The sequence below is a fragment of the Amblyomma americanum genome, chromosome 4, assembly GCF_052857255.1.
Source record: "Amblyomma americanum isolate KBUSLIRL-KWMA chromosome 4, ASM5285725v1, whole genome shotgun sequence".
NCBI lineage: Eukaryota > Metazoa > Arthropoda > Arachnida > Ixodida > Ixodidae > Amblyomma > Amblyomma americanum.
The window spans coordinates 176,050,401-176,068,629 of NC_135500.1; the positions used below are offsets into that span (position 1 = coordinate 176,050,401).

The following is an 18,229-nucleotide window of genomic DNA, read 5'->3' on the forward strand; positions in this document are numbered from 1 at the left end:
ACGAAAAGAAAGAGGCAAAACTGTTGATTAGTCATTACCACCTTCAGCATCCAATGCCCAATATGGTGCCTCGCCTCTTATGAGGTATGTCACATTTCGAGGGACATAGTGCCCCAGAAATGCAGCCCAGCAACATGTTGCAGCGCCTCTGTGCTGTGCTCTTCACTGGAACCTGATTCCGGTCAACTATAACTGTACCGCCTGCTCTGCAAGAACTGAAAAATTTGGCCCGAGGAAGCAATGCCACTGCGATTACGCGATTACTAACCAAATAAAAGAAAAAGATAGCAAAAGTAAATAAAAACAATATGCAGGAACTCAAACATGTACATTATAACTGCGCAGAAGGCTTGACCTCTCGCTCTCGTTCTGACAAACACAGTGCTTATGTTTCTGTTCTTTTTTTCGTTTCCAGATGGCGACACAAACACTTCTCATATTTCAAAACCCTCGGAATACCCGGCCCAGAGCCGAGTCTGCTATGGGGAAACATCCGCGAGTACCACGAAACGGTGAGGCCACGTGGAAATACTGCTGATACAGAGTGATCACTTTTGGTATGTCAATTTTGCAGCACCCCGACACAATATGTCTGCGTGTTTTTAGTGAACTGACAACTACGTTGAAGGTACAGGTGCAAACACCTGTTTTCGGTCGTGTCAGACTGTCTGTGCGCAGTTGTCGGGGCCATTCGGAAAGCCCATCTTGCCTTTTACATGAGCGAGGCATGGTGTACATGATTCTGTATCAGAGCCCTAGTATAAGAAAAAAAGAAACGAAGAAAAATAGCATTGCAGATGACGGTCATGCAAAAGTATTTATTTCGTACACTCAGCTTCAGTGCTATATTTCTCTGCAAAGTCAGCGCACTGTACAGTACCTCAGGTGGTCTAAACTAATCCGGAGCCCTCCACCATGGCGTCCCTAATAGCCCATGTGTCATTCATGGGCGTTAAATCTTACACTTTACAATTTGCAGTTTTCTAAATTCCGCTCCCTGTTCAATAGAAATTGAATGATGTCCCAACTGCACTTCAAAGAGTCGTGACGACGTCGTCACTTCCGAAACGTGGTCAAGCCCGTCAAGATATCTTCAGACATGTATATCATAATGAAAAACAGAAGTGGCCGCCGTCGCTGACCGCGAGATTCCGTTACCCTCAACGTATGTAGATAGAGAGTGTGCACTGTTGCGCACTTTGAGCGATGCAGCTGCGTCGCAAGCACCCCCTGGAAAGGTAGATGAGACCTACAAAATCAATAATAACCAACAACTTCGCAGATAGAAGAAGTGGTGGTGAGGTGTAGTATGGCGTTAGGTTAGGGATCCATTGCTCCGAATGACGTCAACATAGAGGCCATAATAAAGCGCTTTTTCTTCCAATAGCTGAAAGAATATATCTTAGATACCTTGATTAGAAAAATACCGCAAAGATGTGGACATTAAAGCCAGCACTGTAGGGCTGTCACGTTACGTTGTTGCACCTTGTTCCCTGCAGATCTTTCAGTGGTTTAATACTGCATTTATTAAACGACTTTATCTGAGTTCGATTTTGTTCTTGAAAGAAAGTTACCGGGCATGCAGAAATGTAAAGACTGAAAGAATATATCTTAGATACTCCACAACAGCGCTCTCGAAACGCTACCCTGACTGTGCAGGGGCAGGTGAAATGAATAGCTGATATCTAACGATGCTTGCTCAGCACTCCACGACTCGACTTGTTCGTATTTTAGTCTCACGTCATTTAGCATCCACCGTGGAACGAAAGATGATGAAGCATGCGAGCATTTTGCCGTGTAATTACTGCATTCAATATTTTTTACAGGATCACATCGAGGTTCTTGACAGATGGTTGGAAAAGTATGGCGACACCTTTGGGTAAGGCCTACAAGAAAGCTTTGATTGCGACTGTTCTTTTCTAGTCGTTAATTTGTGGACTAAAAACTCACGTCACATTTCTTATTGCATCTGTTCAGTTTTGTAACTGTAATAGAATTTAGGGTTTCAAGTACCCTTGTTTCTTCAAAAAACATTCATGATATGCGTTGCTCTATAAGGATTTCTCGCTTGTCACCGAAAATGGACGAACACATAATTCCCGTTGGTTATCTAATCGTCCAGCCGTCCGGGTCCTTATGGAGTCGTTAGACCGGAGGGGGAGACTTGTAGCGGCGCTGATGAAGACGAAGCTGGGAGCTCGACCTCGCTCGCGCAGAAAAGAACAGAACGCTTTCGGAAACCAGCCTGGTCAGCAACGTCAACAGCCCGCTCCGCCGGCTCACCAGCCGCGGTTACCGGGACTCCAATAAATGTGGATCACCTTCCACAGACTTCTACCTGGCCAGCACGGTCTTTATCTCGCCTACTAACATTTGTTGCAATTTTCCTAGATCATAAATTCGTTTCAGAAGAAGCTGTGCTGGTCGCTTTGGCATAGTGCACCGTCTTGCTCTCCTTGAAAGCAAGACTCGCCATTAGAGCAAACACCTTTATGTTGCATTTTTTACAGATTCTTCGACGGAGACGTGCCCTTCATTGTAACAAAGGACCTGGACTTCTTAGAATTTGTCTTCGTTCGCAACTTTCAAAACTTCACGGATCGCGGCGTAAGTTTTTGCGAAAGAAGGGCATTTACTCAACGGTACAATATTTGGTGGCCTCTATTGCAACGGAGTGTTTTTCTCTTTAATTTCTTTGTTTCAAGTTCATCATCTGCGCCCATCTGTTTTCGATTTTCCTATGCGCACGCCTATGTTGGCCATTTCAGATTGCTTCCCTATACCACGTGTTGATTGCTCATACACGTCTACGTGTTCACGCAGACGTACACTGCCGTCACAGCGTGTTATTTAGAATTTTTTGTGTTATCCTGATGGCTTAAAGGAACGGTCTACAGGCCGATCTGAACGAGCAGGGACATGCAGAAAGGGGGAGAGGAGAGGTGTTGGGTACATAACCTATCTCTTTTAGTGCGAAGCAATACTTCACGAGATGAAACCAGCTGGCGAGTTTGCGCGATGCTTGACCTTGAGGGCGGCCTTGGGCAAACCATAAATAATTAAATATTTCCGCGACTGCCATTCAAGCCCGCGGCGGCCCGAACAAGTCAGCTTCGCTGGCCTCAGCACGGGAGCACTAGGCTATCGCCGCAGTCGATCACCCCTCGAGCAGTGAATTGCACATCGTCCTCTTCATCAACAAATACTACCACCAAACTAATATTAGCTCGAGCTATGTGGCAGTAGGTACAAATAGATGTGCGCTGCATGCGTGGCGTGAACAACGTCGGGGCAGGAACACAGCACTAGAGCAATACGCGTTGACGTTGACAACATTGCTTAAGAAAAGGGGTACTGGAGCACAGGCTGTCGGTGTACACTGGGTAAATTTACACTGACGATGGAAACTTTGAAGACGCGCATAACTGGCTTCCAGGGTCAGTTGACAACAACATTTGTGTGTATCATATCGCCTTGCAAAGCATCGTTAGAGGGTACTGCCGCAACGTTTTGTTTGCTTATCGTTTTCAATTAGTTTCGTTCTCCGACCGCTTGGCGCTGAAGCGATGCATAATAGCTTTCAGGCTCGCTTCACTGGGAAAGCTATCCAGTTATATGTTTGCGGAGCCCGATTAGCTTACTCGCGAATATCGAAGACCATGCAAGTGTAACTGAAGGGTTCGGAGTTATTCCTCATGATAAACGTTTTTCTTTTATGTAGGCGTCGTGCATCAAGCACAATTTTACAGGGGCCACACAATATGTGAGGTGAAATTCCTGAAGTTTTAGCAGTTTGGGGTTAATGATCCTTGAATTGCACAGGTGTAATCGAAAACGTGGCAGATATGTACAATTAAGCACGGCAAGTGCATTGAATGATTTGGAAATCTTTTTACCTTACGAGCCTCTCAAGACAATTACATTGTCCATACGTCCTTCGATGTAAATCAAACCATACTAAAACCTTCCCATCACTACTTCTTTTTGTCCAAGCTCCCCGGTCACAATTCTGAATTCTAAAAACACGTTTCAATGTAGTTGTGCGATAGTGTAAAGTTTGAAACATATATGAACAGAAATTAATGCATATATACCTACAATTTCCAAATGCGCCCATCACTTTTACCACCGGCGTGTTTCTTTCACTGAGGGTGCAAGCTCCCCAACAAACAGTTCACTGCTGAGGCATCCATCCGCCTTCATCTCTGCCTGCCGTCACCTTCCCGTGACGTTATCGGAGAAAGAGACAGAAAAATCTTTAACGAGGCCAAAGACGGAGAGGTTGGCCAGTGGAGAAATGAGCATAGGATGGTAATGAAACAAAGGGGCAGGGCGCAAATTGAAGGTGATGATGTCGTAGTGCAATGAGTTCCATAGACTGATCCGGACACTGCCATTCACTAGTGAATCGCACAGATTCAAATGCGTACCAAACGCTGTTAAGTCCTGCATACACATGGACGCGAATCACTAAGGCACACTCCGGAGATGGGCTTCTAGGCACACACGTTTTGGTGCACACACTGACGCACATGCAGCTTTCGGAGTGTTATTGATGCAGTCTGCGCAAAGCATGTTCCGAGACTGGCTTCAACTTTATGCACGCACGATCACTTTCACACGCACGCACAAGCACGCACGAGCACGCTAAAGCACACGCACACCACATGCACACGCATGCACGCATGCACGCGCAAGCATGACTTCGTCGCGCATCTACCATCAGCGACTTTCTCCCTGGCTCCTCTCTTATAAAAATGGTCGGTAGATAGTCCATACACTTCTTATAGACTCTATTGTCTGCCCATATATGTTTCTTTTCGCCTATTCATGGTCTATAGACAAAAGTCTATTAAAAGTTTGTGACCATAAATCCGTCCATTGTTTATGGACTGTCTGCAGGACTTGTATTGCCTATAGACTATTTTCTAGCATTTGTTCATAGGCAGTCTACAAACTTTATAGATAGAAGTGAACGGACAGTCTATAGACTGTCTAAAGAAACCTTTGTAAGGGCTAAGAGTGCTTCCTCACACTGAGAGCGGGAGACCAACCGTCGGAGGGTGCTCTCCTTGCTTCAACATAGCGAGGGAACTCGAAAATGACGTGATGAATTGTCTTTACGACCTTACAGTCCGAACAATTGAGGCTTACTGCAACTCCCATGCTCTGGAAGCAGCGTTTTTTCTACCTGACACCATCTGCAATCGATTGTGAAGGGCTTCTTGGTGCCGCAGGACGTTAAATAAACAGGGAGAAATGTAAACAAACATCTAGACTACAGAAGAGGCGGTTATGGTTGGTCTCTTTCCTACGCACTTCTATGGCAGCTTGCATTGGATAACAGCAAGGCTGCAGCGTCAGTTGTGGAGAATGCTGCTTTGATTAAAATCACATCAGCATGAGCCAACTTAGCTTCAGCGTCAGTGCGCATTTGTTTCCCGATTTCCACAATGGCTAGGTGTCAACTGAAGCCGCATGATTTGACCGACTAATAGCTCGCATGTTCATTGCTGTATGCACCCGTATATTATGATGAATGGTGATGTTGCTCTTGAGTTATCAATTATGGTCAATTGCCTTGCGGTCTGCTGACCAATATCGTGTACAGCCTTTCGTGTGCCAGCCTATTCCAATGTTATGGAAGTTGATATATGTATAAGCCTTATGGCGTTTCCTGTCACTATCACCGCTTCTTCTGAAGGGGTCTTTGTTAGCGATCCATCTGCAAAAAATTCTCTGTGTCGTTATGCGTAGATATGGCGTATGATAGCGGCAGTTGTTTCAGTCTGACTGCCAGGAATGGGTAAACGTACGCGTAATTTAGGAATCATCCACAATGAAAAGCTGGGCGAGGAAGGGGCAGCTGTGATTTAAGCGACAATGTTCATTTTTTGTTTAAGCACCCATCAGAAATACACCAGGTTCATCTTACAGCGCTATTTCACTTCATTGCATGGAATACTTTACGATAGGCAGCTAGAAGAATTTTTTTTTCTTTTTACAGCTATTGCTAACTCTGGAAAAAAATCATCCTCGCTTGGCGAATGGTATTGTATATGCTGACGGTATGCAGTGGCGCAACCTGCGTAGGACAATCGCTTCGGGTTTTACACCCATGAAGCTGAAACAAGTAAGTTACAATCCATTCACCGCAGAACACGCGTATTTAGACAGTTAGCAGCCCTACGGAAAGCTGGCAATCGTTTATCTCATGTAATCGGGAAGGCATTTATAGCGTTCGGTTAGCCTTCATGATTCCGACTGCACGTGCCAGAAAAACATGGCGTTACAATCTTTGTGAGACTGTTTTCTCCTACACCCATGACAGCCACAACAAGCGTCACCGAGTAGTGTAGAGATCACATGACAAGCAGCAAAAACTGGAACAGGAAATACTGAATGAACGTAACGACTGTAGTGCCAGTAACATCGCACTTAGCACTTAGGGTAATACGCTAGGGTACCAACTAATAATAAGTGCTCGGAGGTAAAACCATTCTTTTCATTTTCGTTACATATTCAGTCCCCTCTAACCTAACACTCGGCGCGCACCAATCTTAAAACTTGTCCGCTGAAACAATTGACAGTGAAATATTTGGTAGCGTCTGGGCATAAAGATACCAAAGGTGTAGGCTGAAGTCCACCGTCTCCCATTCAGCGTGGCTTACTTCCTGTTCACGACTCTGTCGCCTACTACAATAGTTGGATGATAAACGGACGAAATAAACTTTTAAGGGTAAACCCGGCATAGATCAATATGCACTATATTTCACTTCCGACCATACTGTTTCTCATTGCTTTTTGAAAACATTTTGGAAAGCCGTACCAGTCTCAAAATATAAATGTAAATCTTCCCTCTTCGTTCAGCTTGCCGGAGGCTTATTTACTTTCACCCTAGTCTCCTTCACCAAGCGATGTTTTGTAGGGACCGCTTTCTATCTCTGCATGACGCGCGCCTTCCTTTCTGACTGGCTTCTATCTCCGAGCAGATGATGACGGAGCTAGGAAAAAGCGCCGACATATTCGTGGACATCGTGCAAAATCTCGCCGACAGCGGCAAAGAGGCGAATGTGTTCTCTCTCTACCAGCATCTCTCCTTGGATTACGTGGGGCGCGCGGCGTTCGGCGTCGACTACAGCTTCCAGAAGGAACCCGATAGCTCCTTCGCCACTGCCGCCAAGGCGGTAGTGAAGGGAATCATGAAAGGACCGCTCCACATGATATGCCGTGAGTGAAGGGTGGATGTCCAATCCAGGGTACACAGATGTGAGCCTGTTTGCCTAACACAAGTTAGACGCTCAGAGCAAGAACGTGAACTTGTTGGTTCTGGTATTAGTCCCGATAACAAACACTGGTACCTTTGTGGTCGCCGCAGTGTGACGTCACTGCAAAGGCTCCGTCAATTCGGCTGCCAGCGTGGCGGCTGCTTTCTTTTGTGTTCCCACGCTATAGTTTAGAATCATGGCGACCCACTGTTCAGTACCACGGTTCAAATCACAAAAAAGCTGGTGTTTCTGCCTATTTCAACACGAAATCGTTAAAATGAATGGAAAGCTGACATTATTAAGTTAAGGAGGAGGACGCAGCCGCCAGCATCCACTGTTGGGTGCGGCAAGCAGTTTAAAGGGCAAGACCTTGTTTTTTCTGATTCAACAAGCTCAGTAAGCCCTGAAGCAGTGATTTTCTCTGCGATTCATTAGCGAGGTTATTATTCATAAATATAAGGTAACACGCTCTTGCGAAAATTTCACATGCGTGAACTTTCCTCACGTCCAAGCCGTGCAAGGCGATCGCATTTGGAATCGACGAGTTGGCGAAGCAAGTCCAGTAGACCTTACTCCCGCGTTATTCTGCTCTGCGTTACGTCAATGCTTGTTCCGAATGCTTATTTAAAACGGGCGAAGAGTCTGTATACGACCATTTCCAGCTTCTTTCCTGGAGCACTCAACTACATCGCCCGCTTCAGTGCGGCAGAAGCTTGTCCACATAGCGATTGATGCGACTCAGTGGCAGGGCGACTGCGGGTTGTTGTTGTTGTTAGCCTATCAAAAGATGGCACATACCCACACTGGGGGATCGGCCAAGAATCGGGTGGCTGTTCACCTGAACGCAGTTAACAAAAAGGAAAAGCACGTGGGAGCGCAACACCGGTGAATTGTTCCTCATGAACAGAAAAGTGATGAGTGTTTTGATTTTAAAATTTTAAGAATAATAATAAAGAGAGGGATTAAATATTAATGATTTAGTCAAAATGTAATAATTGATAGAAAAGAAAAGGTTGGAACACTTATCAAGGCAGTCGGTGAGAGTCTATCAGGAAATTTAGAACAGCGGTACAAACAGATCTGTGGCTGAACACAAATGTGGTGGCGCCAAATGATAGCAAGAGCGGGCTGCTCAAACTAAGGCCAAGATGCTGCAAGGGCTCCTCCAGCAACCTTTTTCTCAGAGAGTTGAATCGGCGACAATACAGCCAAAAATGTTCAATACATTCAGGCTCACGGCAAAATGCACAAAGGGGAGAGAGCGCCAAACCCGACTTGTGTAAATAGAAATTTAGAGGGGAGATGCGGCAGCGCAGCCTCGTCAGTGATACTTCAAGCTGCCGAAAGCAACAAATTTTCCTGTTCCAATAATATTTAAGGTGCTCATAATCCGCCGATGTTAAAAGTGATGTGTCTTCCGTGCTTAAAAACGCACGTCGCCGAAATCTAGATGCTGTAATATAGGCTGTAGCCGGGATGATTGGCAACACGGGGCCGCTGAGGGAAGCCTTTGCGAGATTATCAGCAATCTCATTTTTGTCATTCGCATTTTTTTGTCCTCTTCCTCGTTGCCGCTGCAAAATGCCTCTAATTTTAGCTACTTGCACGGTCTACAAATTCATCTAAAAATTAGCATGTTGCGTTTCCGACAACCGCTGTGCACCGCAGTTTTCTCCTCTCATACTTGAAGCCACTTGTGCAGACCAGCTTAATACCATACTTGCAGGAAGCAAACGAATTAATACACGTAGGGAAGCGGTGGCTAGCGTCAGGCAAATGAACAGGCTAGGCAGCGCCGAGAGATCGTAGGAGGGTAATGCGCACCTCAGAGGATGGAGTTTCAAACTGTAAAGACGACAAGAAACAAGAAATATCGGCAGATCATGTGCGTGGTAGCCTGTAAATCTTCTTTCTGTAGCTTGTAAATTTTCTTTCCACATATACAACTTTCACGACCTATTCGTTTTCAATCGCTAGGCCTTCATTGCTGGTCACGTCAATTAACTCACAAAACGTCCTGGTTCACTTACCACAAATACATTTGCTGATAAACCCATACACAGAGGACACTTTTGAGGTCCATTCAATAATAGCCAAATCAGGCATAGATCAGTACCTTAAATTTTGTGGTACTTAAATGACTGATGTTATATGCGAATATGCTTTTAAAAAAAAGCTAGCTTAAAAAAAAAGAGAAGGCCAGAGCGAAAGGAAGACAATACATCTGTGCTTAAAAAATATCGATATGAGCCCAGTGCTTTTGTGAAGGCGGATTTGTGCAGTGACGCTTGCAGAATGTTGTAGCCTTTTTATCAAGGTAACGAGAAGGCTCAAAATCTCCTTTACTAGGCCGTCTACTTTAGCTCCTATAATATTAAAGAACATCTAGCTACTACACGTTTATTTGGCGTAAAGAAAAAAAGCAGATCTTCAAATATATAAAGTGAATTCCATTGGACGCAGTAAAAGTGTGCAAGCAGGGGTAAAGCAGTAAACAGTGGTTCGGGACTTACCTATTTATAAAACAGAATATTGGTTTAACACGATGGACATTGTTTTACATGAAGCCTTTGCTTGTTCTTGTGCGGCAGAGAGCACCACCATGCTGGGGCCTTTAATGAAACCGTTGTGTTGGATCAACATGCTCCTCGGCGCATATGTTGTGATGCCTCTGCTCAATGAAACTTATCAGGTTATTGAGCTCAGAAGGAAAAACCCCAAGGTAAGTGCTTAGCTATGAGCTAGTTAATACAACTTTGAGCTAGATCGTAATACGATCGTATCATGAGGAGCGAGATCGCACCATGGAGCGCAATAAAATTCATGACGTACAGAAAAGCATATCTTAATGCTCAGACTCTGAGAGAGTAAAATTGTGCGCAAGTGTTTCATCACCATTGAGTCGTTTCTCGCTCTCAGCATATTCTACAGCGCAGCAGGGAGAAAGACCACACCGGCGAGCATCGTGCGCTACTTCTAGTTTTTAAGCACAAAAAACTTTTTCTAACACTTTTTGTCCATTGTAGAAAATGATCAAGCAAAACGGCCATGTCGTAAACAGCTCACATGCTGATGCCCAAGGCAACTCTCCGCGAGAAACATCTGATGCAAGACTTGTGAAAACAGGAAAGAGAAGAAATATCACATTGCATGACATTAGCCCTGCAAAAATTGGAAAGGAATAAATAAGGGCGCAGAAAGTAAAAGTACAAAAAATAATAAAATGCGGCTAAAAATTTTGAAAGTGCATAGCGCCGCAGGATCTGCGTAAAAAAAGGGTAAAGGAAATGTCAAAAAGAGATGGATTGAAAGAAAAAAATTGACATGTCCAAGCAAAAACACAGCTCTTCGTAAACACGTGGTAATAAAAACTCAATAATAAACCCCTTACAATAGGGGAAAAAAGTAAAAAAAAGTGGCAACATAAGACTAGAGCCTGAAAACGTCCTGCTGCTTTGAGACGGACAGCATAGGGGATAGCAGAAACGCTGATATCGCGATCAGAGAACCAAGCACAGCAGCTTCAGTGATCTCATGACTATTTTGTTTTCGCGTTAGTGAAGCACTTAGTAGTCTACAAATTCTCGAATCCAGCCAGCCAAAGTTCGAGTAGCCGACGGCAGAGCACTCGGTAATAGCTTTGACCACATTGTTCGAGTGCTACTTTAACCTTCTTTTTTGGACAGCTCCCCGTCTGGACGACATATTCTTTGTTGAATGCTAACGGGAGTCTTCCAAATCACGCCTGTTCATTAAGTGGTTTATGTACTGGCTACCGTACTCGCGCTTGTTTTTTCTTTCTCAGTTAACGCCACTACACAGCTTGTGCAGCTTGAATGATGGAGAAAAAACGACGTTTATGTTAGTGCGACGGCTGATATTTTTTCAGGCAATGGGATGCTGCTAAAATGTTTTTTTAAGAGCATTAGCTCTTGCTCATCACGTTTCGAGATTTCGTGGGGCCTGCTACAACCCTTTATCACAACGCCATCTGTGGCAGCAACTACTCATCACGTTTCGAGATTTCGTGAGGCCTCCAACCACCCTTAGTGTTCCTGTATATGCTCACGCAGGGAGCAGAGTTGCGCGACTGTTTTCCTCGCGCCGCTCTTGACGCCATTCGCCAAGCGGCCGTCACGTCATTCCGCAGACGACGTTTGTTCCATTTAAAGTGGAAGAGCTGACTTTCCAGGCGCAACGCCGGTTCCTCGCCAGCCCCAGTACCTTCTCGGCTGCCATCATGATCGGACGCGTCCGGTGCGGTGTGTTCCCTCCTTTTCCGTGCGCTCCAGTTGTATATATTTTGATAGTGTGCAATGACAGCAGCCTTCAACTATGACGGGGTGCAGTGCGGAAATCTGCAAGAACCGTACCGAAAGCGGCAAAGCTTTTTACGCAGTGCCGTCCGGACGGTCAGTCGTACGTCAGCGACTGCGCTGGCTTTTGCGCATGGGACGCGTGAAAGCATCTCCGAAAGGAACTCGAATATGCGAGATAAGACAATAAACAGCACTACTTCACGTTTTTGCATGACTTGCTTAGCCACATAACCTCCATTGTCTCATACCTCCCTCCGGCGTTGCATCCATCATTTGCCTATGTGCCTAGTCTGATAAAAATTACAGTTCAATATAAACTATAAATTGTTCAACAGGCACGCTCAAACCCCATGCGACGACTCATGTTTGCCATCAACAAATTATTTTTCCTGCAAAGTTACAAGTTCCAAATGAAAATGTGTACAAAGGTTCTGTTCCTAACCTGGCTGCACGCGACAGAGCATTTCTCATGTGCAGCCGCTGCCAGCCGTCTGCTTATTCTGCTGCTACGTCCAGCATTTTGCAGAAATGATTTGTTTTGTGAAATAAAGAATGGTTGACAAGCAAACTGTATGTGAAATTTTGTTCTAGTCCCAGTTTACTACGCAGAAGTGGGAGGCCAGTCTCTCAGCATGAGAACAAGCTTTGTCTAGACATTTTAACTATTTTATTTGCTAATAATACCCATAAAGTTCTGATGACAAGGATGTTAACACTGGAGGAGAGAGGAACAAAAATAGAATGAAATACTTGCAAAAGCAAAATTGGTTATTCAGATAATCATTTTTCTTTGAGTAAAAGCATAGAGCAGTCCAAAACAAAGATATTTCAGAATGCAGTGAAGGTACATATAATTAAAGTAGGTGAAGAGAAAATGCAATAGTGCTTAGGGAAAAACGAGCAATTAAATAACAGCACCAGAAAGAGATATCACTTTACGAGATCCTTGGAAACACGTATACCACAATTCAGCTGCAGTGACTTAAGGCAGGCTTCTCTAACTTTTGGATATTAAAGAAGTACGGCACGTGATGTGTTTGGCTTGTAAAGATGACCATGGCATAGGAAAAATGCAATGGAGGGCTCGAAGTCAGAGCGACAAATGAAACGTATATTTTGTGAAAGATAAGCGCGCGAGTTTGCGATATCTGTGCCTTTGGTTGGTTAGATTTACTTGCGTGCAAAATGCATAGCTTTAGACTGCCCGCATTCACATCGTATGCAGCGTGGTTTCACAAGATTCGTACCACATCGGCGGTCGCAACCCTATAGAATAATGTATTTCAATGTGGTTCTGCAGGGAGATGCATTACCGCACTTCTCTTCATCGCACAACTCACGCAGGTTTTTCATTGCCAAGCATTTCTGCGCCATTATTGTCCGTACTGCGAGCTATCGCTGTCAATCCGCGATCTTTCTGTCATGCTGTATGATATTTTCGGAAAATCAGATTATTTTCCGACGTTTTTTTTCAACGAAGTATGATTGGCTTAGCATCGATCCCTGAGCTCTGACACAGTAAAAGGAAAAAAGGATGCCCGCAATCAAGCGCCGTTTGTAAGCTTTTCAAAAAAAAAAGCGAACTGCTCTACAACACCAGCCCCGTCATAATCCTAGCGTCTGTGCGCTCGAGGAGCTGCTTTCCCGCACAGCTTGGAACAAAATGGTGGACCTTCGCGCAACTCTGCTCCCTGCGGGAGCATATACAGGAACACTAACCACCCTGAGATCAAAGCGTTATCTGTAGCTGCAACTAGAAAACAGCGCATTTCGCATTGAGACTTGTAGCGCCATCTACAATAGCATTGTAGAAACAAGCACCTGCCGCGTGCCAATGATGATGCCATGGTCCAATATGGTGGACAGAGGTGGAACTATGTGAGTATGACCTCAGGGGACGAAATGGCGGCATAGTTTCGGTTTCTCGAATCTCGAATGCATAGTGCCAAAGTATATTATACGCTCTTTCCAGAAGTATGAATATATGCTAGCTCAATCTCGATTATTGCGAGTATCAAACAGTTTTCGCTTGTCACAGCTGCGAAAGTCCGATGTCCTTCAGAACTTGTTGGATGCCGAGTACCAAGAGGAAGACACTGCGGGGTCCACAGGCCCTGTAAAGAACGGCAATGCGGCTGGTAAGATGACTCAGTAAGAACATAGCCTATGATCTATATTGTGTCAAGGTCTGTGGTGTCCACGGCAGCAAAAGCCGCCCGAGCAAATACACGTAGTTCGACTGCTGCTTTAACCGCCTCATACCCTCGCACATAAAACGCACATTTGTTTTTACAGACCTTTTGAAAAATGCATCACTTCAGCAACCTAAGTGCTATTGAAAGCCACACAGTACCCACTGCGTTCTCATATAGTCTGGTTTTTAATAACTGTGTAACAATAGGGGTGCTCTGAGCCGCCTTCTTTGTTGGTTTCTTTGTCTAGGTCACCTTCGTGCAACACAGGACAGGTTTACTGCGAAGTTTTTCGTACCTTAAAATGGCATTCTTTGCTTTTTTACTTATGCAGGCATTCATTAGTAGACTGATTTAACTAAATGCAGCAGTCATAAAGCGTTATTGCATGTTTCTGGAATCACAAATGCACGAATCAATGAGCACGGAGAAAGTTCAGAGGAAGAATGGTTTTACCTACGGCTGCGAACATTTTTTTATGCTGTCACGGGAACCCTCAGAATTCAAATATGTTTTTTTATTACCGCCAACAAGCTGAACTTCTGCTCAGCTCTGAAGAGGTAAAGTTAGTGTAACGTTGGTGAGCTGTACCCAGGCATTTTGACCACCTTAAGAATGTGTGATACTGCTTAAAACATCATTAACACTCAGAAGGCGCATTAAAAGCATCTATATACATATTAGTAGTCTAAACGGGGAAAGTAGAAGCTTCAGTTTCCCACATATTCTGTTCAGAAGTATCTAGGCCTGCTTTCTTCGTCTTTGGAGGAACATACATACATTTCAAAAGATTTATTTAAAGGTTCATGCCATGTTGAGGTCGACGCGCTGTTTACGACCCCGCTGGAAACGGCTGCCACACGCATAAGGGCTGGTGTATGGCGGCTGAAGATCTTGTCCTATAGAAGCAAGAAATACCAAGATTAATTATCACTCAGCAAAAGAATGGTAAAACTGCACGTTTACAGAATGACAGCCTTGTCGAAAAATACTGCTGAATCGAGCCAAACTACGTCAAAATAATTTCTCGCCCTATCACAGGCCCACATTTTTCTGTAGTATTGTGAAGTCGGCTGTAGTCACAAGAGAAATGTTTATCTCACTACTACAAGAGACTGCACAATGCTGCAGAAATTCTGTCGTTACTAGAGACAATTTTGTGGTTACTACAAGTTCATGTCCGCAAAACCGCAAAAAAAAAATCAGTCGTAACGGCAGAAAAATTTTGTTTTCCGATTGGGTTGGGAAACTTTCTTTTTTACTTACAAATAATTATCTTTCTTCTGTTAGAAAATTATCAGTGGAGAGTTACACAGCTTTTGGTTACAACCATGTCAAGTAACATGGTTAAGCAGATCATTAGCCACCTTAAGTGAGTCCGATAGCTACCAAACCTTCAGGCATAGCTCCTGCTCAGGCATCATGTCCATGCCTTAGGTAACTTTCCAATTTCGGCACATGTTTACTTGCTAACAGGGCTAGGCAAAGCTCACACGGAATGATTGAATTTTATAGGTGGCATGTGGAAAAGCCGTTCGTTGACCACGGATGAAGTGCTTGTCAGTGCTGCCACTCTGTTCGTCGCAGGGTAAGAACAATTGCCGGTATATAGCATTCAATCACAATCCTTTTTGGAGGTTCGTTTCAGCAGTTTGCTCTCCAAAATGATATATGATGGGACACAATACCTTACTTAAGCACAGTGCGAGTAAATTTTTTTTCAGTTCTCTAGACATTCGGCTGGATGCTATGCACAACACGTTCTTTTTATTATTCCCTGTCGTCGTCTTTGTAGGCTTTCTTTGATTTCTATTCATTGACTTTTCGACTGCGACGACTATGCTTCAAAAGAGTACGAGTACCTTTGATATAAACTGAAATCAATTACATTCGACCAATAATCATTGTTTTATCTAAAGGAAAATGTCGAAGCAAAGCTGATAGTCAACCAAGTGTATGAAATGCATTTCAGATGAAACGCTTCATAATACAACTCTAGCACATAGCACGATCCTCCAAATGTGAAAAAGAAGAGAGAATGTTCCAAAATATTCCGGCAGCTAGTTTGCTTTTACACATTCGAAAACGCCCCTGTGTATTTCGCCCTCCCTATTATGAAACCAGACCCAGCGTTCTATTGAGTTGTAATGAACCAAAGTATAGTGTGCTCCAATTACGGAAGATGTATAGGGGTCGCGGATGCACTCAATGAGCGCTTCTGAGGTAATCAGGCTCCTCAAAGGAAGTTTGCTGGAACAGTCTATGGGCAAACATTTAGTGCGAAGGCAATACTTCACACGGTGCCAACCGAGAATCTTGTGTGAAGCTCGGAGTAACTCGGGTAAGCTCAGGTTAGTTCGGAGAAGCGTCGCGCAAGCTGCCGCCAATGGGAGGAAGCACGGTTAAGTTCGGAATAGCGTCGAGCCAGCTGTAGCCAATGGGACTAAGCTCGAGTAAGTTCGGAGGATCTTCGCGCCAGCTGCCGCCGAGTGGAGAGAAGGTGTGACGATGAAGAGCTAGAAACAGATGCCAGAAAGATGAGGAGAAGTAAACTCACTAGTAGACCACCAGAGTGCACGAATTAATTTCTTACAAAGTGCGCACTCATTTTCAGGTACGAAACCACATCTACGTCACTGAGTTACATTACGTACCTTTTGGCTAAACACCCGGAGGTCCAAGAAAGAGTTCGAAAAGAAGTCAACGATGCTGTTTCTAGCAATGCAAGTAGTGCCATATTCTCCAACTGCATCTGTCCACCATCTACGTTGTGGCTAAACACTCTAATGCGCCCAAATTCGCGTTGCCATTATTCAAACTCATATTTGAGATGTCACTTTGCCTTCATACAATCACTGCGACCTAGAAGCCTGAAAACGAGTGCTGCATTATCTGTAACTATAGTCTACAAAAGACACAGTGGTTGAGGTGGCCAATCTAACCGCTTAAAAGAACGTCTTGCTGGGCAAGTTGGTACATCTTTGGATTACAGGCGCGAAAACAGACAGACCACAAGGTAGATAAACGGGAGGCGCTCCGTCCCGTTTATCTACCTTGTGGTCTGTCTGTTTTCGCGCCTGTAATCCAAAAAATCTAACCGCTGTTTACTACATACCAGCTTGCCTGCATCTGTCTGGTAGTGGGCCAACTTTTCTATATTGCAGGCAGTTGAACATCTGGCGAGAATTTTGGCCGCCGCTGTCGCCGCTGCTTCAGAGAATTTCCGCTTAAATGAACTTGAGAGGACTTTAGGGACATTTTCATGTAAATAAACGTTTTCCAGATCGAAAAAGAGTACGCAGCCAGTAATTTTGATAAAGGCATTCAAGTTGCATTTTAAAGACAATTAAATGAAGGATACTCAAAGCTCCTCGCGATTATTGTTTAATTTGTTGTTTTATGCAATGCCGCGATTTCAGTTGAACTTTTCTATTCACTATCATTCCATCGTAAACACGACAAATGCCTTCTACTGTGCCTTCATGCATTCTGTTCGTTTTTTGGTGCAAATGCATTTTGTGTGGCAAATGCTCTCAACTTCTATAAATAGAATTACGCATCTCCTGTCCGAATTACAGGGTAATTTTATTTGAAAGCAGTTGCTTCCAATGCTGCCCAAGACTCAGAATGGGACTAGAGTGGTACGCAGTACGTTCGGGTTCTACTCAAGCAAAAAGCCAGTTGCGAAGCCGAACCAAGTAAAAGAGATGCGGGTTCAAGCAGTTATGCAAATGTATTACGTGACTGCAAACTTTCGCAAGCTTTCCATTTGTTACGTACGAAGTTTCTTCTGCGAAGTTTTCAGGATGTCAACCGGAGTTTTGGCTTGTTGCCCGCAGACGCGTGTGTTCCTGCATCAAAAGTGTTCGCTGAATGTAAAGTTGTGGTATGTGTAATCTGGCTTACCTGAAACACAATGACATTCGATTCAATAATGTTTCAGCTGAAAAAAACAATCGTTTAAGTGTCATTTCACTGTATACGCTTAAGAACGGCGGCTGTGTGCCACAATAGGTTGCTTTCGTTCTTTCTATTCGCTGGACGAGGGATCGAAGTGGGAGCTGTATTTAAAGGTTGAGCAGCCCAAGACTGACATCCGGGGTTAGTGGTACTTACACATCTCTTTTGCAATTTCACAAAGTCTTTGTGTAGTTTATTTTTGTTCCAAGTTACTCCTGGTTTAGAGCACGTAGAGCTGCAGATCACATTGTTTTTTTTTTCGATGGAAAGGAACGCAATGCATTGCTTTGCTGCGTGAGGTAACATTTACACTGTGAACAAGGTCTATTTTTATTTTATGTAGGCACACATGGATTACGAAACCCTGACATGGAAGCTACCGTATTTAGGCCAAGTCATCAACGAGGCTTTGCGCTTGTATCCACCTGTGGTTCTGTGAGTACAGTCAAGTGAACAATGTGAAGATTCTTCGATAAAACGCCGTAGGGTA

The 18,229-nt window shown here is 44.2% G+C and overlaps 1 protein-coding gene across 1 annotated transcript in view; it reads left to right on the top strand.

The window, feature by feature from the left end:
* The window catches only part of LOC144128706 (cytochrome P450 3A9-like), a gene marked incomplete at its 5' end in the record, with an annotated part of 47,201 nt that overhangs the window by 18,919 nt on the left and 10,053 nt on the right, over positions 1–18,229 (top strand). Inside the window, 10 exons of the mRNA XM_077662332.1 lie at positions 416–512; positions 1,827–1,879; positions 2,511–2,607; positions 6,008–6,133; positions 6,993–7,230; positions 9,860–9,990; positions 13,626–13,725; positions 15,295–15,367; positions 16,394–16,502; positions 18,083–18,174. Of these exons, the coding sequence (XP_077518458.1) occupies positions 416–512; positions 1,827–1,879; positions 2,511–2,607; positions 6,008–6,133; positions 6,993–7,230; positions 9,860–9,990; positions 13,626–13,725; positions 15,295–15,367; positions 16,394–16,502; positions 18,083–18,174 (1,116 nt within the window). The remainder of the gene's footprint in view (positions 1–415; positions 513–1,826; positions 1,880–2,510; positions 2,608–6,007; positions 6,134–6,992; positions 7,231–9,859; positions 9,991–13,625; positions 13,726–15,294; positions 15,368–16,393; positions 16,503–18,082; positions 18,175–18,229) is intronic.